The sequence below is a fragment of the Cinclus cinclus genome, chromosome 5, assembly GCF_963662255.1.
Source record: "Cinclus cinclus chromosome 5, bCinCin1.1, whole genome shotgun sequence".
In the NCBI taxonomy this organism is placed as follows: domain Eukaryota; kingdom Metazoa; phylum Chordata; class Aves; order Passeriformes; family Cinclidae; genus Cinclus; species Cinclus cinclus.
The window spans coordinates 46906728-46933316 of record NC_085050.1 but is presented as its reverse complement, the minus strand read 5'-3'; the positions used below and the strand labels follow the sequence as shown (position 1 = coordinate 46933316).

The following is a 26589-nucleotide window of genomic DNA, read 5'->3' as shown; positions in this document are numbered from 1 at the left end:
CACAGAGGAAAGAAGGGAAATAACCAACCCCCAACATTATCCACCCCGAATTTTCCCATACCATCATGCCAAATCAAATTAAAATCTTCAAATTATAGACATCCATACAGTTACAGATACAGGCACAATATCATAGGTAGTTCACCCTGAAACAAGGTCTCCTTGGGGTATGCATCGGGTCTTTCCATCCCTTTGCATGACCTACCAGGTACAACCCGGTCCTTGAGGGAAGACAACCCCACGAACTGAATTGTCTTTGCTGGAGGCAGAGTTCACCCAAACAGTTTTTCCTAGCATACCTCTCATATGCACCACTGGAACCTTGTCCCCATCTGGTGTTCCCAAGGACTCAGACTGGGTAGGGCCTGCTCGATTAGTGGAACCTCGGGTGTTCACTAACCACGTGGCCTTTGGTAGATTAATCTCCCAGTTCTTGAAAGTCCCCCCACCCAGTGCCTTCAAGGTGGTTTTAAGCAGCCCATTGCACCGTTCCACTTTCCCAGCCGCTGGTGCGTGATAAGGAATGTGGTACACCCACTCGATGCCGTGTTCTCTGGACCAGGTGCTTATGAGGCTGTTCTTGAAATGAGTTTTATTGTTTGACTCAATTCTCTCAGGGGTACCATGTCTCCAAAGGACTTGTTTTTCCAGTCCCAGGACGGTGTTGCGGGCAGTGGCATGAGGCACAGGGTAGGTCTCCAACCATCCAGTGGTGGCTTCCACCATGGTCAGCACGTAGCGCTTGCCTTGGCGTGTCTGAGGCAGTGTGATGTAGTCAATCTGCCAGGTCTCCCCATACTTATATTTGGACCACTGCCCCCCATACCAGAGGGGCTTCACTCGCTTGGCTTGCTTGATGGCAGCACACGTCTCACAGTCATGGAAAACCTGGGAAATACTGTCCATGGTGAGATCCACCCCTCGGTCTCATGCCCACTTATAGGTAGCATCTCTGCCTTGATGACCCTGAGGCATCATGGGCCCATTGAGCCAGGAACAACTCTCCCTTGTGTTGCCAGTCTAAGTCTATCTATGACACCTCTATCCTTGCAGCCTGATCTACTTGCTCATTGTGTTGGTGCTCCTCATTCGCCCGACTCTTTGGGACATGGGCATCTACATGACGGACCTTTACGGGTAGCTTCTCTACCCGACTGGCAATGTCTTTCCACTCATCAGCAGCCCAGATTGGTCTTCCCCTACGTTGCCAGTTAGCTTTTTTCCATCTTTCCAGCCAGCCCCACAGAGCATTGGCTACCATCCATGAATCAGTGTAAAAGTAAAGCTTTGGCCACTTCTCTCTTTCAGCAATGTCCAGGGCCAGCTGAACGGCTTTGAGTTCAGCAAGTTGACTTGATCCACCTTCTCCTTCAGTAGCTTGTGCAACCTGTCGTGTGGGGCTCCATACGGCTGCTTTCCACTTCCGGTTCATCCCCACGATGAGACAGGAACCGTCAGTGAAAAGAGCGTAGCGAGTTTCATCTGCTGGCAGTTGGTTGTATGGCGGGGCTTCATCAGCCTGGGTCACTTGTTCTTGCTGCTCTTCATCAGCAAGACCAAAATTTTCACCTTCTGGCCAGTTTGTAATTATTTCCAAAATCCCAGGGCGATTTGGGTTTCCGATACGGGCGTGCTGTGTGATGAGGGCAATCCACTTGCTCCATGTGGCATTGGTGGCGTGGTGGGTAGAGGGGACCTTCCCTTTAAACATGCACCACAGCACTGGTAGTCAAGGTGCCAGGAGGACCTGTGCTTCTGTGCCAATCACAATTGGATGTTTCTGCCACTCCTTCCCAGTCAGGCTCACCTCAGCCTCCAGCAAAGTCAATTCCTGTGATCCCCCTGTCACCCCAGCAATAGAAACAGGCTCTTCCCCCACATGTTCTGATGGTATTAGGGTGCACTGTGAACCAGTATCAACTAATGCCCTATGTTTTTGTGGCTCTGATGTGCCAGGCCATCGGATCCACACCGTCCAAAAGACCCGGTTTTCCCGTGCCTCTCCCTGGCTAGAGGCAGGGCCCCTCCAGCACTGGTTATTATTTCCTTCCTGGGCATACATGTTGGAGGTTCCCTCAAGGGGATCTGGCAATTCATCCTCCTTTTCGTAATACCCTGCACCTTGGTTATGGGAAGTTGAGGCTACCTTCACTTTAGTGGAGCTCCTTTGCTTAGTGTTTCCCTCCCTGAGTTGACACACCCGCGCTGCCAGGGCAGAAGTGGGTTTCCTATCCCACCTTCTCATGCCTTCCTCATGGTCACGCAGAAAGAACCACAGGTCAGCTCGTGGGGTGTACGCTCTCTCCCTAGCTGGGGGACGCTGGGCTCTAACTCTGGGATCTGTGACTCGCACTGGTGCTGCACAGACCTTCCTCATCTCCTCCCTCACCCCTCTCATCTCCTCCTTGAACTCCTCTCTGAGTTCCCTAATCACGGCAGAGACCTGAGCCTGCACTGGGCCATTGATCATACTCTCAAAATTTCTGAGCTTATTGGCAACAGAACCCACTGTCTCGTGGTTGTTGTCAGCATTAATGGCTGCAATGAACGTGGTGTATTGAGATGGCCCCAGGTGCGCCAGATTCCACAACATCTGCCCTGTGCACCTGACCTTGTCGGGGTCATTGTCATGTTGTCCACCCCTCCCAAAGAGTATCTCCAGTACTGCCACTTCTCTCAGCTCTTGGATCCCCTCCTCAGCGGTCTTCCAGTGCATTCTATGGTGGGGGTTCTGCATTCTCTCTCTATGGACAAACCTCTCTCTTACACTCATTAAAAGCCGCTCCCAGAGGGAAAGGAGGCCTGGTACCCTTATGAATACGTGATCCACTCCTGAGTACCGGGTCAGGGGTCCCAAATTCCTTGCCTCAGTACCATCCAGCTGCACACCTGTACCCATAAGGTCCCAGACCCGCAGTAACCACGTTGTAAAAGCCTCACGGCCCCTTCGTACAACATCTTTACGCAGATTACGGAGACTCTCGTATGACAGGGACTCTGTGACGATCTCAACCTCTGGCTCCCCTGCTGGTTGTGAGGGCCCTGCTTTCTGATCATTATTATCTAGGTGCTTTGTTTTCACCTTAGACTTTCTAGTTTCCACAGGGGCAACTGCTGCTGGCTGTGAGTGCCCTTGCAGCTCAGCTGGAACCTGGAGAGATGTAACATTTGTGGGTTCCACTGCTGCACCATCAGGTTCTCCCTCTTCAAGGCAGGGGAAGAGTTTCTCAAGAGCTGGGGAAAGGTACTCCTTCAGCATTTGGCCCATCTCCTTCACTAGAAACCTCCCCCACTCTGCGTGGTTCCTCTGTGAGGTGGGCTCTGGGGCAGGGGCAGGCTCAGGGGCAGCATCCTTAGTGTCTGGGGCAGGGCCAGGCTCTGGGGCATAGTCCCTATTTCTTGGGGGACATATCAGGGTTGTCATCCAAGTCAATCTCCCCTCATCTCGGAATGTTAAATAAAACAGGTTTACAAGGCCTATTAGCAGTGTCAGCCACTGTATGACATCATTACCACTTAGAAGAGATTTGAACCCTTCAAAAACTGGTGGAGCAGACCCAAAAAACTGTGTAAGGGGTTGGGACAAAATTTTCCCTGGTGTCATATCCTCACAGTATGTACCATTATTAAAGTAACCCCAAAAACATACAGTTAGAGTGTGATAGCCCTGAATCCATGTGCCCACCTTCCAGAAGAAGTTAAAAATCTATGAATTTCTCATGTTATGAACCCACAAAATGAACTGGATAATAATTATAGCAGCCTGAGTTATAGGACCCATGTTCAAGTAAGGGATTGCAAATGGGAGAGATAGAGCTGTGGCCACATGGAGCCCAAACCACGATAAGCTGGACAACATGATGCCACCTAACACAAAACTGAGGTAACTCAAGAGCTGTTATTCCTTTTTCACCCTTTCCTCTCAATGCCCTCGGGCCCCACGTTGGGCAGCCAAAATCTGCCCTGGTTTGAAAGACAGGTGTTTGCTAAGGAAAGCAGAAGCCTCCCTTTGGACTGAAAAATGTGATCCTTCCTTCCTACAGATTATGATGATTTTGAAATTAAGGGAGCTCTCAGGCAAAGATATGGGGATAGGAAGAACAGTTCTTTACTAGTATATCTAACAAGACAAACAAGAACAACAACAGCTATGAAATTAGCCACAAACAGAACACTAACTCAGTCCCAGTGTTTTTTGGCTGCAGGCACCTTTTCCCTGAGCTGCAGCTCCCGGTGCTGGGGGCGGGCAGGTCCCGCAGAGCTGCAGGAGGGCTGGGGGTGATGGCAGCGCTGTCCCAGGGGGAGAGAGAGATGGAGAGAGAGCCCTCCACTCATGGTGTCGGTCCCAGTGCTCAGCAGAGTTCTGGATGATGGCAGGTTTAAAGCGTGGAGGCAGCAGTGCAGGGTCCAACAGCAGTGAGGATGGCTCCCGGCGCTGGGATGGCAGGGATGGGACAAAGGTGGCAATCGTCCTTCTGATCTGAACTCGGCGGGGGAAATGGGCCAAGCCAGAGCCTTCCATTTCCTCTTCTGGCTGTTTGAATCTCACAGGGGTTTCCCTGTTCTCTCCCCTCCCCCTTGCCACCAGGGCCCAGTCAACAGGTATCTTAGCATGACAATGGGGAAAATTCCACAGAGGGAAAAGGGAAAGAACCAACCCCCAACACGTATATAGCACCATGTGTGTCTACATGCACAGCCTGGTAACATTCACTGGCTGAAGACAGCTTCAGTCACTGATGATATGTGTGAGGTATTATGGATGAGCCCAGAGACAGGCACTGACTGCATTTCACAGGATATTCTCAGAGGGCTGCTTCAAATCCATCTCCATTCATCTACTATGACACATTGCCCTCTCGCCTACCTAAAGCACAAGGTCATCTGGTACCCAGAAAAATCAGTGGAGCAGACATGAGGTCACAGACTTTCCTAATCTTACTATGCTCTGAATTTGAATTGCCTGAAGATCAGCTTGGGCCTTGTAACCCCCACACTGTAGGTATGTCAAATTCCCCACAAGTAAATGGCATATATCCTTTAACACTTCTGAGGTACATTGATTCCCTCTTGCCCTATCTTCAGCATCTGTACAAATGTGCCCATTAACAGCAAAAGTCAAGATTAACCTTCTTAGCACAGCTAACAGTGTTAACACTGTAAGAACATGTTTAAATTTGACACATAATAATTAAAGTAAATCACATGTATTTAAAGTACACTGTTCCAAAGGCACTCTCAAATCACTGCAGCGCTGTAGATAATTATGTATAGCCCTCAGCACACCAAAGAAAGATGAGGAAATGTTCTTGACAAAGTGAAAAGAGCTGGTGTGCTCTGAACATAATCTGATGAAAGAATACAGGTGTTTCATAGCATACAACCTATAAATTAAGCTATCAATAAAAAGAGAGAGAGAATAGGTGAAATAAAGGCAAAAGAAAAACAGCTATTCCTTCAAATGAACCTCAGCTACTGAATCCCTTTCTATAAATTTAATTGCATATAGTTTAAAATCCAATATTATTTTATTTTAAACACTATTTCCTAGATGTCAAAATCAGCACAGAAAACCATGTATTTCCTGATACCAATTTGACAGGCTACTATATTACACTTTTTATGCTCATTGGTATGTCTCAACAGTTAGTTTATATTTAAAAAAAAAATCAAAGCTCTGTAAAAACAAAGTTATATTTGTAGGAAATTTTCATGAAATATTGTTTTGCAGCTAATGGCCCCTAAAATGAAAAAAACTGGTAGATGAGAAAGGGTTCAACCCAAAATTACTAACAAGGAAGTAGAAAGAAAGCAGCATGTGATTCTGCAGCAAAATCTAACATAAGTATTGATCTCTGTAATCAGTAGCAGGCTGTCTTTCACATCACAGGTACTTCTATAGTTACACAAACGTCCTTGCTTGCCTAACAGTGAAGGTCTTAAAACAACTGACCTGATTTTTTAACTATTTCTTTTTTCAGGGGCTAGGGGATCCTGTTCAATCTGTCTATTGGATATAAATTACAAAGAAAAAACCCACAGAAATACAGTAAATAACAAATTATATTATACCAGAAAATTACAGCTTTAGCATAGAAGAATAAGCAAACCTATAGCAGCACAGCAGATTAACACAACAATTAGCGTAACAATTATATCAACATGAAATATGGTAAAAGACAGTTTTAAAATGTTTTTACACAACAGAAAATGTGGAAAGGCAGAAGGCTCTTCTGATGCTGAATTTATACACACAAAATAAGCTCAGGTTACACTGCTTAGAGATGCATGCATCTTACCCGTGAGTACAGCTTTTGCTGAAGGGTCTGCCAGATCCAGTGCAGATTTCCCATCGGTGTTCCGAATGTTTGGATCAGCTCCGTGCTGCAGCAGCACTGTGCAGGGAAAGCACAAACAGTATCTTACTTCAGGTACACACAGGTGATTTACTGTTAAGTGTCTCCTTGACATGATGAAGGCATAAACAAACATTGCACAATTTTCTGTATTTTTCCTGCTGTTTTTTCTCCCTCTTTTTTTTTTTTTGTTTTGCAGTTTTGTTTGTTTGTTTTTTGTTAAGCACTGCAGCAAAGGATCTTCTCCGGACTAAGGCTAAGTTGGCAACTTAAGATATAGTAAAGACCACATGACTGCATGATAAACATGAAGCCTGATTCTCTTGCAATAGTCAGGTTTGACTTCCTACTGACAGCTAGCTGGTATGCTGTGCGTTGACTGACTCACTGGGAATTCTGCTGTGGAACCTGCTTCTGGCTTTACTACCACTCCTGCTGCTTGTACCACTCCTGTTCCTTTGTCAGATGCATATCCAAGTTACACTACCTCTATAAATCAGCAATACTCCAACCTTTCAGTGGTTCATCATTTGCATAGGAAATCTTAATCATGGCATGTCAGCTCACCTTCAAGAAGTTTAAAAAATAGGGTAAGATTTGTAACTTGGTACCCCGCAGACTGAATGCTCAGAGGCTGTTATACTCACAGGTATTTCCATTTCCTACTAAACGTATGAACACACGAAAGTTCAAGTACATAAAAACACTTAGAATACAATATACAAACATAAGGCTAGGAAGGCATTGATACAGTAACCTACCAACTAGAAAAGTTCATTTATAAAATCCCACTATCCCACCTGTGAACATTTTTGATCAGAACCAACATAATGCAATACAGATCACCATCTCTCAACATCAAGACATTTTGTACAGAACTTCAAAACAAAGCCCATGGCAACATCAGAGGTCTGACAAAAAAACCCAAATGTCATGCAAAATAAGCACAACATATTACAAATTCAGAGCAATACACTTATTTTGTACAAGTGTGAATAACAGGACAGTATACAGAGACTCAAGGTCAAGGAAATGAGTAATAAAAACCAGCAGACATTTACAGTTGCTCACATAATGTGAGAAATGATGCTCACTGTTACGTTTTTAGAAGGTTTATTAAACCTTAACAAAATACAACAAAGACTGAAAAAGGAAAAAGGCAATGCACTGGGAGCACATAACTTGCCACCATGTACTCGTCTACAAAATGGCTGCTTTGCCTTTTATACCTCTGGTGTTGCAATAGTCAACCCTGGCCCCTCCCAAAGTCTACCAGTCAACTCTTCTTTGCCATCCATTGGTGGAGACCACTTTCTTGCAACTCGATTGGAGGTCAGGTGTTGCCTTGCCGCACCTCCTAGTAACAAGCCCTCCCATGCAAGGGGCACATGGGCACACCTTCCCTCCACTTGTCTAGGACAACCCAGGCTGTCCAGCTGCAACAATGTGGGTGGGGGGAGGGGGCAAGGAAGGGGGGAAAGGGGACTACAGGGAGAACAGAGGACATCTAAACAACAAACTGCAATAACATAAGCATACATCAATAATGTTTCTCTTAACATACACACAATATTAATCTCTTAACTGCGAGAGCCAATTATTCATCTATAACATGTAACAATATCTGTTGAGATACAGCTGGGCTGAAGAAGTTTAGACAAAAAAATAATTGCATACAGTTTTTGCAACTAAGGGTATAAAAATACTTCACAGACAGAATTCTCCAGAAAAAATAAAATCCAATTCGGAACAAAACTAATTACTGATACTGTGGATATATATATCTACATATATTAAAAAAAAACAAAAACAAAACCAAAAACCTTTAACCAGCAAAACACTTTTTAGGAAACCTTTTTTTTTTCTAAACTAAACATATAACTGCTAGTATTGTTTTTATTCAAACTTCTTTTCTCATACATTTCTGACTTCTAATTTTCTAAACGTTGCCAAATATAATATATTTTCACTTACAGGGTGCAATGCTACATGCTTGCCCCCAAGCTGAATTTTTGCAGAAGTCTGTTGCTTCAGTGAAGTAAACTGACTTATTTTATGATTTGATGAGAAGGTGCAATTACCTGATATTTTTGAAAGAAGACTCAAGTAGGAAGCCTAAGAAAAACCTAAGCTTTTTGTTTGGTGGTGGTTTTTTTTTTCCCCTGTGTCAAGACAAAAACAACAAAATGGGGGGTGGGGGGTGGTGAGAGAAAAAAAGCAGCTAGCATGTGCTCAATGAATCGTGTTAGTATCTAGCACCTACATTTCTGAAGAACCATCTGTGCCATACATGCTACACCCACTCAAATATCTTACTCATGGTTTGAGACTGAGCCAGCATCTCAAGCCACTCAGGCACACTCCAGTAGGAACAGATTTTGCAGATTTTTTTTAAACACAACAGGCAGTATAGGAACTGAGTATGCAGAGACAGGTTCTGTAGGTCCCATCTTTCTTCTCTTGGACCCTGTTAGTGACTCTATATACCTGGAAAGAGGGAAGCCATTTGTCCCAAGAGACACCAGTGTAAGAGCAGCAGCCTGAAAGACATTACCAGCAGCTGTCTCTCAGGAAAAAGCAGGCAGTACGAAGTGATGAAACACAGCACTGACCAGACCAGAAGGCAATAAAGGATTCACATGGCAAAAAGCCTCAAAGAGCTAGGGGAGAAAACTGAAAAAGAAGATGTGGCAGGGGAAAAGAGAATAGCCCAGAAAAAAAGTCCAGGAAGAAAGACCACGAGAGAGGAATGATTAGGATCTGACTCATTTGGAGGGTTGGACTAGCATGTGACACCAAGTTGAGGCAGGTTAGGGCAAGAAAGGAGACTCTAAAAAATGCGAGGTAACATATGCAGAATTCCCAGAGGCATTCGCAACCGCCTGAGCTCGGTGTTAAAACAGAAGCACATTTACAAGTCTCTTGATTCTTCTATCTTATGCAAACCAATCAAGACTGTTTCCCTGCTACTTCGGCTGGCACACAGAGATGAGGACACCACACAATACTGCTTCCAGCTCCTCTCCTGACTAAAATGATGAAGGATTATACAGTGTATCTAACCTGTTAAATCATGCTAATGAACCATGAAGGATTTGGCCAAGGCTTACAACAAAGTTTGTGTCCAGTTTTTAGGCTTTTCAAAACCTAAGGAAATACATTAAAAATTTACTAACAAGGCTTAAGCTGGTTGTCTGCAAACCCATAAATTATTGACTGCCTGTGGAACACACAATGAAAGTGACAAACCAAGGCTCAGAAAAACAACCTATCAGAAGTCAACTGCTGTAACAATAAGACTCATCCTTCCTATCTCTGCAATCATTCAACCCACTCATCTTCCAGTTTCTCCAACAGCCAGAGGTATGATCTTGCAGATACTGTCCTTATTCAGTCCTAGAAACATGTATAGAACAATGAAATCAAGGCAATGGCATCTTGAAAAAATAAACCAATTATACAAAGACTGCATTAGAATGCATGTGAATAAAGGAAGCAAATGGATCACAAGTCCATCTTATTCTTGTATTTCCTCTATTGACTATTTGATTCTAGTATCTCCATACTTTTTAAGTACATAGTCTCACATAAAGATATCCCAGCAAGCAATGTTGTCATCAACAGAAATTAACAAGAGAAATCCAGCATTTGATGTTTTGTCTACCAGTGTTTAGTACACAGCTGTACTTCAATACCTGGCAAACCCCAGGTATCTTCTAATTGAATGTTCTCCCGCATGTTCAAAACATTTAACACTTTAGCCCAAGACAAAGTTTATTCTAAGGACAGGGCATTTGAGATCTAGACACAGAGTGTCTCTCTAAATTTCCTTTTCAATATGCCAGAGATGTGTAAAAATTCCAATATAGATCTCTTGCATGGGGGAAAAAGATTCCCTCTATAAAGAAATACAACAGAACAAGCCATTCTAGCTAGTTGTAGTTATTTTGGATTTCAAACACTGCACACTGGTTTTAGAGGATGATTTCTGAGTAACCTGAAAAGGGAACATGGAAATAATTTCTACCAAGAAACATCTGTTCCAGTTATGTACATTTAACAGGCAATTGTAAAGATGTACACAAAAAATAACTCCTGAAACTTTGCTAATTAGCATACTTGGATATGCTGGTTTATTTCCTCTGGACAATGGGGACATTGGAGTTTATTATTTTTCTGTATTGCAGGCAGTGCCCTTAATAATCTAGCAACACCATTAACAGGCTATCCCTGCCTTTTCTACAGACCATATTGCACAAACAGTATAAAGAAGCTCTTCTTTTTACTGAATCTTCATATTGCATATGGATATCAAAACCCTGTAACCTTAGCTATACTACAAACACAGACTGGTCTGGAGTTATATTTTTTACCCTCACTGCAACTGCTAAAATACTTCAGGTTCTGATTTCCATATATTATCTGAAATGCCTTATTTAATTACACTGCTACTATACCAGATCAGTACTAGAGACAAGAAAGCCCATGTTTTATTACATTTTTTAAAAAGCTACTGTATTGCACAGAGCATTTACTACAACCACTCATCATTTCAGATTACTGCCAACTCACTACAGCAGGACGAATCCTAAAATGAAACATTTGGCCCACAGCCTCCTGGCATAGGTATTTTGAAATGTGAAGTCAGCCAACACAACCTCACTTGGCTGTCAAGAACAAACATTTTTACTTTTGTTAGTTTCAACCTTCACATTTCACCAACAAAGTATGGCAAAAACCTCCCTGGTAGCTATCAACAAGTGACAAGCATGTTTTTACTGGGTCAGGGGGAAGGAAGCTTGTCTACACAGAAACCATCACCCAAGTCCTTAGTCCTTCCTGCTTCATAATGCCACAGTTGAAAGTGAACCAAAAGAGAACACTTTTGATTGAATGGCATAAATACAATGGAAATAGAATATGGATAAATATACATTTGTTTGTTCATGTTAGCACAAAGATCAAAATAGTTCAGTTACGACCTCTCTAGGCCCAAAATCCACAGCTTCCTGACTATCCCTACAGGAATGCTGATGGAAAAGTTCATGTTTGCTTCAAATCAGATGCATATATATACAAAAAAAAAAAAAAGGGCACATCCAAATTTTTGACTGTTGAGTAAAATATGTAAGAACAACAGGCAGACCTCCCAGAAGTATCTATACTTCAAGCTGCCTACTGCTTTTATTTATATTTCAAGAGTTGCTCACAGCTCTACAATTTCCTACCCCTCTCCCCAGCAGTTTATCACTGTCCCACTGCCTTGTGCTTGGGGTCTCTTCCAGCTACCCCAGCTTTAGTATACATTCTTTCTTCCCCCTTTTCAAATTCAACTTCTAGAGACAATCTTCAAAGGTTCTTTTCAAACTATATTACTTTAGCTTTATCTACTTACTCCCAAAGAATCAAGGTACAGATGATACAGCCTAAGAAAAAGGCCTCTTTTTGATTTACAACACAGGCACCATCTTCCATTTCTCTAAATGACACCTCTAGAAATTGATCAGTCTCTCACTAATTTTAGGTCCCAGGAACAAACACACTTCTCAGTCTAAGTCTCATACAGAATATGTTTCCAAGCTGACAAGAAAGATAATGTGCTCATTTACTTCCATATTCTGTAAATATCTAAACATACCAAATTCAAAGTATTAATTTTTCTTAGCCAATGCTAAATACATCTTCTCCCCTAACTACCAGAACATGTAAATCAAACTAGCAATTCAGGTCAATCAGACCACTAAAGTTTTGAAGATTTTGTCATGTTACAAGAAGACCAGTTTCTTGCCTAGATATTATACTTCTGTGATTTAGAGTCAGTAATCCCATTTTGGCAAGCTACCAAATATGTAAGCGCTTCTGCTAAATGACCATATATAACAAAAGTTGTAGCACCCAACTTGTATTGCACTAAATAGCTTGTATTACAGGGTTTGGGGTTATTATATTGCACTGAATGGTTTGTTCTGTACTCCCCCTAGTTTGTGGTGTTGGTTGAGTCCTCCCCTCGCCCCTTCCCTTCAGTTGTACCCCACTGGTTGTGGTTCTGCTCCCCTCCTCCCCTTCCCCTGGGTTTAAAATTCCCTGCCACCTTTTGTTCTCTCTCCCTTTTCCCCCGGAAGTTGCTCCACAATGAAGTGGGACTGTGGTGCCAGGAAAAGGAGCCTCCTTATCTCTTACCTTTGTCATTGCGGGCTTCTTCATTTCCCCGTGGTCCAGACCTAGTTAAATGGACCCGGGGAAGAAGTTAAACCCACAACAACTTAGCTTTATAGAATTGAATATACGTCTAATAACATCAAACGCTGCCATACTACTGATTAACTTCCACCTCTGTGAGCAAACCCAGTCTCGTCTGTGTCATGGAGAAACAGGTTGTACTCATAAACCATTTGGCACTGCAAGGAGAAAACATGAGAGACAGTATCACTATAGAGGCTGCACAAAGCTCTAAGGATTTAAGTATCACTGCTGGACCTGATGATATCCACAGTCTCAAACACCACTGCCAGCTCAGTCAAGAGGAGTTGGGAAAAAAAGGAGAAATAGGTCCTATGCTCTTGACTGCACCTCTATAGTGAATGTCATCAAAGTTGAATGAAGAAAGGATTATGGAGCAGAAAGGCTTAGCACATCAAAGCACACAGTTCTGAGTCAGGATAGGATAGAGGCAATAACCAGACATATCTAGAAGCACTGCAGGTAGATTATTGGCAAGAAGACATGATAACCTGGTGGTAGATCAGGGACATGAGTGTCCAGAAGGCCTCTGAATATCTCTAGAGGAGACTTCACAACATCTCTGGGCAATTTGTTTCACCTAGATCACACTGGCAGAATTGCCACATCTAGCCCTGTGCTGCCCATCCTGCTTTGGGGGCTTCCAGCTGTAAACATGTGGTCAGGCAACAAAGCAGATTAGAGAAGCAATTGCTTGCCCAATCCTTATGCAACAACATTCTGGTTGGCACAAGAAAGGATAGCACAGGGACACGTGCTGGTGGCATGAGTTAAAAAGAGTATTTCTGTGTTTCTAGTTTAGTGTATATCTAACATTACCAGCCAAAGTCCTGCTGGACTATGTATGAGCTGCTTAGCACTCCCATAATTTTGCCTTCTCTACCTCCCTTGTTCAGGGCATGCCAGGTTCCCATTATCCCAGACATAGATTTGTTCCCAGTGAACCAGCATGTTACTTTTGTTCTTTGTTGGCACCAGATGGAGCAAGAGGAAAATACACTGACTACAGTAGTACGAAGTGGAAGCTTACAAAATCAACATTTGGCTCCACTACACTGAAACAAAAAAAATTAAAGGGAATTAGGTAGTGTTCCCCAACAGCCTAGCCAGAAGGAAGAGTTCTGACAGCAGGAGGGAGAAGCAGACAAGCAGCAGAGAAGAAGTGATAAAGTTCTGAGCAACAGAGAAAAGTCAGAGACTGCTGATATATTAGGAACCAAGAGGGAAACACCTGTGAAATGCCTTAAAGGAACTATGGCCTGGTCCTCTAAGAAAGTGACAAGGTCAGTGACACAGCTGAAGTGTCTCTATACCAACGCACACAGCATGGGTAGCAAACAAGAGGAGATGGAAGCCACTTTGCAGCTAGAAAGCTACAGTCTAACCACTATTACTGAAACATTGTGAGAAGAACCACACAACTGGAATACTGCAATAGACAACTAGAAACTTTTCAGAAGTTACAGGCAAGAAAAGCAAGCAGGTGGCTGCCCTCCAAGAAAAAAAAATAAAAAGCAAAAAAATAGCAAAATTTAAAAAAAATTACTCTAGAGAGCCGCTTTGGAAAAACGTCAATGAAAAAGTTGAGAGCTTATGTGTAAAAAGTAGTGGCTAAGCCAATAGAGAAAACCTCAAGGCTGGTGTTTCCTACAGTCTACCTCATCAAGGGAAGCTTGTTGTTAACAAGTTCTTCCTTCAGCTACAGGACACATCATGTTTGTAGGCCGTAATCCTGCTGGGGGACTTCAATCACCCTGACATCGGCTGAAAAAGCAGCACAGTAAACTGTAAGCAGTCCAGGAGACCCTTGCAGTCCAGGAGTGTAATAGGGATAATTTCTTAATCCAAGTGACAGAGAGCACAACTAGAGGAGACATATTATTAGACCTGTTGCCTGCCAACACAGATGAACTAACCAGGTATGTCAAGATTAGTGGGAGGCTGAGCTGCAGTGGTCATGCCCTGGTGGAATTCACTATCATGAAGGATATAGACCAGGTGAAGAATAGAGTAACAACTCCAAGTTTTAAGAGCACACTTTCAGTTGCTGAATTAATTAATGGATGAGATTTCTCAGGAAATGCCCTCAGGGACAAAGGAACTGTACAGAACTGGCAGCCCTAAAAGGACCTTTTTCATAAAGCCCAGGAGCTCTCAATTACCACGTGTAAGAAAACAGGCAAGGGAAGTGGGAGACAAACATGACTAAGGACCTCCTGATCAAACTAAAGTATAAGAAGGAAATGGGCAGTTCTTAATGAACACTGTCTAGAAAAAAGAAGATTAAAAGTAAACATACCTGTTCTTGATAAGTAAGACATGAGAGAACTAGTCAAAACTGATATGTAGAAGGCTGAGCTATTCAACAGCTTTTCACCTCAGCTTTCAGTATTAATCTCTCTTCCCACATCTCTCAGTCCCCTGAGCCTCAAGGCTGGGACTGTAGACTGCAGTTCCCTCCACTCTAAGTGAAGCCCAGGTTCAAGACCACCTGAGATACTTGAACATACATCAGTCCATAGGACCCAGTGAGAGGTATCCCAGGGTTCTGAAGAATACACTGATGCTGAAATGGCCAAGCAATTCTCAATCACATCCAAGAAGTCTTGCAAATCTTTGAAAGTATTCCAAATCCCAGACTGGAAAAAGGAAAACATCAGACTCATTTTGAAAAAAGGTAAAAAGGAATACCCTGGGAACTACCAACCAGGCAGCCTCAGTCCACATCCAGTAAAATCATGGAACAGTTTCCTGGAAGACACCTCAAAACACATGGAAGACAGGGAGCTGCTCAGAGACAGAAAGAGTAGATCATGCCTGACTAATTTGATAGCCTTCCATAATGAAATGATTGCATCAGTTGACAGAGGAAAAGCTGCAGATTGGATCCACCTGAACTTCTTGCAAAGCTGGAACAGGTTATCCAAAGAAGCTGTGGATTCCCATCACTGGAAGTGTTCAAGGTCAATTTGACCAGGGCTTTGAGCAATCTGATCTGGTGAACACTATCCCTGTCCATGGCAGGGGATGTGGACTACAAGATCTTCAAAGTTCCCTTGCAACCCAAACTATTCTATGATTGTAATCCTGCAGGCCAGTTCCTGGAGATCCACAGTTTTAAAATTTATACAGACAGATGGTAATAAATGGTCATTTTCAAGTAAAATAAAGCTACTTCTAGATTTAAAATGCTACTTTGATCAAATGTGATGTGATCTGGACAAATACAGCACATAGCTTGTATGTTTCTGTTACCTTGTCATTAGATAAACAATTGCAGCAACTGCTGGGGGCATCAGTATGTGGGATGAGACAATCCACAGACAGCTCAGAATATGGCTCTCCTAGCAGAGGCATTTCTTGCTTTATAGCTAAAATTACCATTTGGTCCACCAGGGTGAGAGGACAGACGTATCAAGTATCTCCCTTTATTGATACAAATCTGATCTTTGAAAGGCAGGTTCTCATGAATCTACACACTGCAGAAACTGCACTAGTTCCTACAGCAATAGGATGCAATACCAAATTGAGCAGAGGCCCAGTAAAAGATTAAGTGAAAACAACATGTAAAGATCAGGCTCCTTCAGCTTATTTGAGCAATTCACAGAAACAGGCTTCAAGGCAGCAATAAGAAAACAAAGCAGCATTGTGAACAAGGTCTTCCAGTACTACCTTCTAGCTTGAAGAGAAGAAAGGATCTAGACAGAAAAAAAACCAAAAAGCATCACTTTGAAAGGATCTTAACTCCTAATTTTTCAGAAAGACTCTTCTGTCTCAGTCAGTGCTCACCCCAGAAGTACTTTCAGACTTTGCTCAATGAAGTTTCAACCTCTTAGCAAGACAATCTGACTTCCTGTCCATATCTGCATACCATAAACCTCAATTCCCAGTGTACTGCAAGACTTCAATGCATTCTAGACTTAAGATGGCATTAGATGTTCCAGAGATGAGATTTATCTAATTAAAGTAAGGTAAGGGGAAGGGATCTGAACCAGACAACCAAAACCACAAGTATCACTGCTACAAGAGCTCTTCCAGCAGGGGAAGAAGATACTTTTTTTGAAAGGCTCCCTCCTCCCTCTGCGATTGCCTTCAAGTCTTGCCCCAAAAGTAGGTGCATCCTGAGTTACACGCTCTAGGGAGTCCTGCTTCAGTAGGGAAGCTGGACTGGATCACCTCCAATGGTCCTTTCCAACTTTACTAATTCTGTGATTTTAACTATGATTTGTTTTTTGTATGTAGGAAGCACTATGAAATTGCTCCCTGGTATGCCAGTTCTGCCTACGTGTGATTAAATATGCATAGAAAGAAAGAACATGCAGAAGGTTCCAGAGCCTGTAGGCTGCACAACAGAGGCTGATACTATCCTTCTGCCCCCAGAGAAAGAGTCAGAGTAGATTGCTCAGCCTACATGAACAGTAATTCAAAGCCTTGATCTCGCCTGGACTTAATGAAGTAAATATCCCTGTTTCATTTTTTTTGATGTAATGGTTTTCAAGCTAAAATTTTCCATTCCACCTATGAGTGAGAACAAAAGTAACACAATTGGAGTTTTTTTGTTTGTATTTTTCTTATATCATGCAAGAGACAGTGCTGTCATTCCAAAACACTTCCCCAAAGAACTCTAGATGCACAAAGAGCTGTGTACTATAAAGGAGGTTTTGGGAGTTCCACAACAAACCTGCAAAATTCAAGAGCTCTAGAAGCGAGAGGAAGAGGACCAAAAAACTTTTCACTGAGCTAACAAGCAATGAGAGACAGTAAACCAAGCATTTATTTACAGCACATGCACTCCTTAAACACCAAATCACAGTGAATCATGCAACAGCTGTGGTCAAAGGGACTTCTGTAGAATATCTTCCCTGCTGCAGCTGAGCAACCTACACTCAGTTGCCCAGGACTCTTTCCAAATGGCTTTTCAGTATCTCCAAGGAAGGAGACTCCACAACTTCTCTGGGCAACCAGTGATTACTTGACCTGATAACAAAATGTGTTTCCTGGTGTTCAGAGCCTCCCACATTTTGATTTCTGGCCATTTCACAAAGGTGCTTAAGAATCACATCTCACTGTGTTTGAGTAGTAATCTGAAATACATACTGTTAAGTATACAAAATGGAATAGAAGACCCTTTCATCCAAAGAGGTCCGAAAAAAACCTAACAAAAACCATTTAGCCCATTGGTAAATGGTATGGATTGAGGACTCACTATGTAACAACTAAATCACAACCCCTTTCCTTGCAAGCAGCAATTCTGTAACTATTTAAGGTTCAAGCAATTGGTTTAAAACACCCTACAGAACAGCTATAAATCTTAACTGCTGCCCTACTGTCTGAGCAACTTATGTTTTCACCTATATCCCAAGCTGAAAGCTGCTTTGAGGATAAGTCTTCATTGCTTGGTCCCAATTTAACTTTTCTCTGAATGAATTCACCTTTCTACTTCAAGTTTTATTCAAATAAATGTCAGCTATAATCCAAATATCCCACTTGACAGATTAAGAGCCCTGCTTTCAGAGTCCTTGAAAAGGAAAAGCAGTCACTGAGGCAAATCAGGTCAACAAAGAACATCCTAAGAGGAAAAGGAATTGAGGAGAGTTAAGAGAAATCAAAGATAAATTCCAGTCTCCTTTGTAAGCTAACCACTTCTTCCCAGTGAAGCTTGAGGGGAAGAAAGTCCTGGTGGAAGTCAAGTTATAGACTACATGTGAAATTAGCTGTGTGGCTGGCTATCTGAAGGCACTGTTTGCCAGTGAACCAAAATCTATCACTCAAGTACCAACGCGAAGAGAAGGATCTTAGAAGTTTATGAGAAGTTGTCCTGGACCTAACATTTTTCCAAAACAGAAAAGCATCTGAAAAAACATTAATTGAAAGGACTTAAACCTAGCAGCAGCTCTCATCCCACCATTCAGTGAGGTGAGCACAAGATGGGGAAAGAAACAACTATCAAACCCCAGAACAACTGTCACATTCCATGAGTACATTCCTCCTTTTCCAGAGGTGAATTTCAGTGTCTACCAGCTTTCAACAGTACACAAGTTCAACAGCACACAGATGGTGTCTTGGTCACACACCCTTATGGCACACACAGAGTGATATTTTGATGCAATTAAGACCTGAAGCTCTTTAAATTAAAGAAGTCCCAAAATGTAAAATAACCTTTGCATATTTTTTCATAAACTTCAACCTTATGTCAATTTTGTAAATGCATCATTAGTCCACAACATAGCTACCAAATGTTTAAGAGATAAGTAACATATTAAAATTTAGGAATAACAAGTTGTTCAATCCATGAAAATGTGGTAAAAGCTACGGGTCAGCCAGATGACATGAGCATTCTCAAAAATTCCATTTATGAAGTAAACTGTGGAAGAATATACTAAATTCAAGCAGATCTAGAGCTGTACTAACAATTGACCTAATACCTGACTACATGTATCAGAATTGTAAAGTTTCCCCAGCAACTAACTTAGATCACATTATTAAGTAAAACAGTAACATGTTCTCAATTTTTGAAGTCCAGCACTATATCCACTCATTTTCCTGCAGCCCTGGAACTTGTCACCACCATGGTCTATTGATACAGAGCAATGCAAGTCTTAGCGTATTTAACATTAGGTCCTTGACAAGCAAATATTCTACAATGCAAAATTCTCAATTTGTCAGTTGAGATATTGCCAATGCTATAGGTCTCACACTAGGGAACAACACATGTTACATCATTAGTAACATTAGAACCCATGAATGAGTTCTTTTCCTGGGTCACCCATGTCCTGTGCCATCCTTGAATCACCCCAAACAAAAATATAAAAACAAATTTTTCTTCTTACATCCCTCATCATATATGTTCACATAGTTCATAGTTCATATAGTTAGATCAAGAGTACTGTGCCTAACCAAGGAACTGCTCAGTACTGCTTGCTTGGACAAGGTATCAACAAAACACAAAGACTACCCACAGCAGGATGAATAGCAGGATCCACATCAGACAACTTGGCCTTGCTGCTGCACGGTGCATTTGCACAAACACAGTGAAAAAATTAATTACATAAGTCTGTGCTTATCAATCGTGAGTCCTAGCTGAACCAATAGCTGCAGTGAAGACCACCCAGAACAAGAGGGAAGAGCTCAGTATTTTCAGTAGGCTTCAAGCACCCACAGTTTATTTTGCACACTTGCTTTATATGCTTTACAGAGAAAACAGCTCATTAAAGAGATACCTTCCTTTATTCACTATATGACAATTTATTTGCCTACACATTTTTAAAAGCAAGACCTTTATACCCTTTATCCTTTACATCCTAGTAGTAATACTTTAATCAATGTTTTCCATTAGTCTAAGAAAGCATCTGAGACATCTGCTAGAATTTGCTCCACTCATTTATGCCTTTAACATCTACACATATATCTACAGATTGTTTTTAAACCACATATGAATAGCTTTAAGAACCATACGGTTCCACTGAGAAGCTAAAAGTGGATATTGCTACAGTAATCAGAAGCATTGTCCCATAACATTAATTATTTCTGCAAGATATTCAGAAAGCCACTCTAAACTCATACAGGACATCTAAAAGCAGTTTCAGTGTCTGCAAGAGGACCATCTGTTCCATTACTCTATTCTGAATACAATTTCTTCCCCTCCCTCTCAATTTGCAAATAGCTAACATCAATACTTTTGAAGACCTTAGTGTAATAGTTTAGATTTGCCTATTTCAATATACTCTTTTTTATTTTTGCTGCGACATAATTAAAAGCAAAAGCAAAGCAGGCCTAAAACTTAAAAGAGTATACAGAAAAACTTTATTAACAACACAAAGAAATAATAAATTCAGAATAAAACCTTCAGACCACCCTCTCCTCCCCACCTTCTTAACCACAACATACAGAAACACTACAGTCAGTTACCAACTTAAATAATCTTTTTCAGTTCTCCGGCTATAGGGATTTTTTTCCACAAGAAGAAAAAAACCAGTTCTCTCATGGCTTTATTTTTCACTAACTCCTCCCACCTTCACAGCCCTCCCAAACTGTGTTTATGGGCCATGTTAAACTCATGGGGTGTTTACTTTTAAAGTATGAACTGCTCAAAACCAAAAGCTTTCTTCATCTCTTTTCTCTGTTCATACTTCATCCCCAGGAAGAGAGATCCCTTTTGTCCCTCGAGGCAAAGGATCATCAACACACGTACTTAATGATCTAGTAAGCCAAACACTTCAATCCCCCATGTCTTCTCCCCACGGTTTATAGCAATTTTCAGCATAGTACAGTCTATCCCTACAGTTTGCAAAATGGTTTTCAGCCTAAATTCAGTGTCTCCTCATTCTCTTTCCATTTGGAACTTGACTCCTGTTTCACTGACTTCAGTGTATCCTCTCAGCTCTCTTTCTTTTCACTCAAGGGAGGACTGAAGGTTGCACCCATCCTCCCTCCACCTTGCCCAGCAAGCAAGGGTGTGGAAGGGCTCTGCCAGAATGGGGCTCAGCTGCCTCCCCCTCCAGGCCGCATGGGCGGCAGGGTGGGTCCAGCCACCTCACGGCTGCTTGCTGTGAGCTGGGGGCAGGGCAGGGTTTTGCTGAGCCGTGTCCACACCGGGTAGGCTAGGATCTTAGCAACAGGCCTCTTCCCCCCTCCATCCCCCAAACAGCTATCGGGGCCCCTGGTTGAAAATGGGGCCCGGCAGCTTCCTGAGCCCACCCCTACCTAGTCCAAGCCACATGGGAAGGTGCCCAGGCCAGTTGATGTTACCTTGTGAGAGGCTGGAAATGAAAGAGAGCTTTCCCGGGGTTTACTTACTTCAAAATGTGAATTCACAGACACAGACTAACCAAACCAGCCTCCAATTGGTCCCATCAGTTCACAGTGGAGGGTCTCAGGGAGAAAAGAACCTGCGTGTATCCCTCCCCCAGGGAGGGATCATCAAGGAACAACCAGCTCACTTCACTTCCCAGAAAGACCCTGCAGCAAATTTTCTAGTAGTGTTCGCATATTATCGCACCACCTCCTACACTCCAAGAAATCAGATTCTGATTTGATGAACACTTTTAAAGAAACATCATAAAATAAATTACTCTTTTCTTTGTCCTCCACAGACCCTCCTGTGCCAAGCAAGCAAACAAGAAAAAAAAGTTCTTTTCTTGACACCTGAATCATGAAAAAGAAACATGACCGCAAAACAGTCTAAAACCTAGATAGGTCATAACATATCAACTGCCAATGCAGTTCAAACCCAACAGAAAGACAGCTTTCAAATTATGCTTTGCATTAAATCCCAGACAAGGCACCTGAGTTTAACAAAGCATCATCCTCTCTGCTATAAAGTTTACTGTTGATTTTGTTTCTGAAGAGGATTTAACCTGAGTATTAATTCAGTTCAGTGCTTGATCCTCGTAAAAAAAAATGTTGTGGTTCAGCACTTCCACCTTACATCAGTGATTTTAAGGTTCCTTGCACTCCAAGACCTTGCTTTGTTGGGTACATACGTGTGATTGACACTGCTCCAAGAGATTTCTTCCAGAAGTGTCTATCACATACACAGGTACCAGCATACAGTAACTCCTGGAGACTACATATATATATATATATATATATATATATCTCGATAACAGACCCATGTGCACACAGATGTCACACACTGAAGAGGTATCCTTCTCACACAGGAATTGATCCATTTCCCTCATGTCTTCCTGCCCAAATCCACCAGGGACCACTGCAGTTGTACAGGCCATGCCAGAATGCCCCAAACTATTTTCTGTCGTCACTTCTGACCAAAGCCCTGTTGTCTCACACTCCAGTCCATTGTTACTATGACAACAGTATTACAATGCCTCCCAATTACCAATGTTTCATTTCAGTCGGGAGTACCTCCACCCCCAACAGCTCATAGAGAAGGCAGTCTTATTCTGTAGATGCAAAAAATGTGAGACTTGGCCCTCGAGGCTTTAATTTCTGTGATGAATATTAACATTTAGAAGCTAACATAACTTAAACAAGTGGTTAGAGGGCATGAAACTATTTAAAACAAGGAGCAAGCACTTAATTGAGACAACAAAAGTATTCTTCCACTCAAGCTAAAAACATGAAATTTCCATCCTGTGTCTGCTATTGTGCAAGGTTCCTTTGAGAAAGGCCCCATGAAGAAACAGTATGAGAAGCATATTAGGTGTTTGAATCAATTTAAAACCTCGATTTTTAAATCTCAAAAACTTTGCTACTAAAAGAAGCAGGGTTCCAAACAAATGCTGAAACTTACAGAGCAGAAGCAGACCAAAATAATTCCTAACCATTACAGTCCTATGAGCCTGCTTCCACAATAATTGATTTGGCTTTGATCAGTATCTGAATAATAAATATTATTAAGAATATCTAGGAACTTTAGTTTGCATACTGGGACATATAAGACATAGATGCTGTTAACAAGGATTGCTTGTGGTTAAGTTTATCAAATCACAAAGTATCTTTCATGTCAATATTAACTGCAGCTAACAGATAGGAAAGCTCCACACTACAGGGATTAATTCATGTCCTCCTATGGAGCAAAACTCACAATTCTCATACACAAGAACAGTCTAAAGCTCTTTAAACCTTCCGGCAATTTAAAAAAGTTCAAATACAAGTCACTGTCTCCCCACAACGCACTATGAACAGTCAATAACAGTAGTACTCCAATGCAGTAGCTCAAAAGTCAATGCAGGAATAGTAGCAATATTAAGAATCTTCTGATATAAACAGCAACAGTTTATACTGTTTTACCCTAAGTATTTGAAAGTACTTACTTGAAAGTATTTTCCAGTGACTTTACAGGCCTCTGAAGATCATATATCCAGGATGCCTCTTTGAATCTAAGCTTCCTTCTAGAACACCAGTTCTCCAAGAGAGTCTTCAGGAGTTCAATACATATCTCCCACAAACAACATTAATAACCAGATCACAATGGACCTCAATTACAAATATCCCCTCTAACTCCTATTAAGAAGCTACTAGTCTTGCAGGCTCCCATCTATCCAGGAGACAAATCTAAGTCAGTACAATTATTTTTCAGTTAAGATACCAAGTAATCTCCCTGTCACCCAACTCCAAAAAGAGCTGGCTACCATACAGTTTTGCTCCTTGATAGCACTTCTTATGATTTTTTTTACTATTTTTCAGGTAATAAAATCAGACACTGATTTAACTTTCACAGTAATACAGCTCCTCTGCTTAGAAACACTGAGCATTCTAAAATCTCTTAGGACAAAATTACCAAAACCACAATAATTCCACTACTTCCTGTACATGCCTTCTTTGCAAAGTGGCCAAACAAATGAGTAGTCCAAAGATTTTAGTAGTTCAATGATTTTAACATTTCTACCATTCCTTTAAGGTTTGCTGTGTGCTGCTTCTACCCATAAACTACCTTTCATAGATTTTTTTAAGAATCCTAATAGAAGGTTTATCTGCCCTGCAGAAAGGGGTCACATAATACTCCCTCCACATCTTTCAGTCAAAACATGCATACTAGCAGAAGGTGATAACTCATGAATTCTTCTCCTTCCCCAGTTGTGAGGAAGCACAGCAGGATGAGGAATGTTTTGACATGCTTACAAAGAGGCATTTAAATAACAGTGATCCCTATATGAAGGATCTATACATCAGAAAAGCTGTTAGCTTCAAAAAGTTTTAGCTTGCTTACTTGTCATATCTTTGGAGTGCAAAAAGGGTAAAGAAAAAAATATCAACTTACATAGCTCTCTGGTCAAAAAGAGACAAATGCACCTTGACAGTACCATTAGAGGTCACTTCAAAGCACTGAAAGAGTAAATTCATCATGCCACAGGATCTTTGCACTGGATTTTATAACTAGCCTGAGGAAGCCAGTAAAAACACTAGTCTCAAGTCACATGAAGTAATTCTGGATGGGTCCTTTTAGAACTGCATGGGCTAAAAGTGTCTTTTAAAAACTTTTAGAGCTTTGTACAGTGATGAAGGGAGCTTTTCAGCAGATCAAATTTCTTTTCCCTAAAATTACTACAGTAATATACTGCATGTAGACACTGAACATACTACAGTACATTCAGATCCATAATTCATGGCATCACTACAGAAGATGCTTGTGTTTGCATATTTTGAAGGATGTCCTTAAAGACTAATAGGTGTATGACACTTCAGATAATATTCAGCCTAGGAGCCCCATAGATATCAACACTTAACTGGACAGCCACGCAAAAAAAAAACAAAAAAACAAAAAAAAAAACTCTGCAAGAACAGCTACAGCTTCTGCAGAAGTAAATGCACCAGAGGGCAAAGCAAACCTGGACAAACTGCATAAGCACAGCTTCTGTAAGGCTATTTTTAGACTAGTTTTGGGTTTTTTTGGTTTGTTTGTTTTTGTTTATTTTTAACAAAGAAACCCTAACTGTGCTATGGAAAATAGTTTTAAAAGAGCTGTTAACACACAGGAAGTACCTTGAATTAGTCTCATGCAGTGCTCAGCAACCAGAAAACTAAGCCAGAAAGAAAATTAGGTTAACCTATAAATCTACTTCACTCATTTTTGATGTCCATATCCCCCATACCAACCCCTCACCCTTAAAAAAATGGCTTGGGATGAAGGAAGGCAAGAGACAGAAATACCAGAATATTCAATAGCATGACTTAACAGAAGAATGTTTTTCAGCTTGGAAAAGAGACATTTGATAGAAGAAAAAAAGATAGATAACTGTAAAATCACAAAGGATGTGCAAACTGCGAACAGAAAAGACTGCTCACTAATTCTCATGAAAGTACTGAACATCTTGCAATAAAAGTCATCAAGAATAACTTTCTTTTCAAAAAAAAAAAGAGAAGGGTTTTCTCTCAGCAAGACTTTTAAACTGTAAAATCTCTTGCCACAGAACACCTTCAAAGCCAAAAGTATGACAGCATTTAAGAAGCGAATTAGAGCTTTCAGGAATTTTGTATACTAATTGCCATACAAGGCAGTTCAAATGCCGCCTCTTTATCAAGTTCCTAAATTGCTGATTGCCATGAGAAAGAAGGATACATTCGAGGCTTTTACAGTCTGTGAGCATCATGAGCTATATGTCATTTCTGGAAAAAAAAAAACAGCTAGGTGGATCTTCATCTGAAAGTCTATTATGCAGTCACACTGAAGAAATAGATACTCCACAGGGCAACATGCAGAACAGTCTGACATCACAGCATCCCTCCAAATGCACACTGCAGAGTTTACCACTCATTCACTATTCTAGGACAAAATGCAACACTGAGAAACAAAACCACTTTTCATTAGCTCTAGAAGCATTTCACAGACACTGAAAATGCATCTTCCTGACAGATAAAGCATTCCTAGAAGTCATAAATACTGGAAGATACTAACAATTGGTTCCAAAGCTCCAATTAATTTAGTAAAAAAACCTGATTAAATAAAGCAAACAATGTTTTCAAGTGTAATTACTTGGCAACTAAACAGATTTGCAGTGACTGAATACATTGCAAGAGATGGTCAGCAAACCAGCTGAGTATTGCTTACTAAGACCTTCCCTTCCAGACCCAGAACACAAAAGCAACTGCCACCTAAGAGAGAGCCAGTACTCCTCCCAAACTCGGCCCCTCTCCCTACACTGTCCTATGACTGCAATATGCAATCAGTAAAACAGAAGAAAAAGACCTCTTATCAGCTATTTGCTGTCTTACAGTTTCCTGGGTGCACAGTCTGCTGAGTTTTCATCAGTTCATGTACACTTCTTATTTCTACACAAGCTTCCCACAGTAGCAGGGTTTCTACCTATTACTCTAAACACAGCACAAAAGCTGAACACTCACAGTACCTTTAGCACAAATACATTTCAACACTTCTACTAGACACAAGAACATTCTACAGCTGGATTCACTACCTGCCTTTTGCTGGTCTTCCTACCATGCTTCAATGTGTCAAATATTTCTCTGAAAAAGCATTGTTCATGAATGTGCTGCATCTCCGCACTGTTCAATTATCACTTTTTCCCCTCTTGAC

At 41.5% G+C, this 26589-nt stretch overlaps 1 protein-coding gene across 1 annotated transcript in view; it reads right to left on the bottom strand.

Annotated features, from left to right (window-relative positions):
- Window positions 1-26589, bottom strand: part of TNKS (tankyrase) — a 142495-nt gene that overhangs the window by 105889 nt on the left and 10017 nt on the right. The window contains exon 3 of the mRNA XM_062492920.1: window positions 6300-6395. Coding sequence (XP_062348904.1) covers window positions 6300-6395 — 96 coding nt within the window. The remainder of the gene's footprint in view (window positions 1-6299; window positions 6396-26589) is intronic.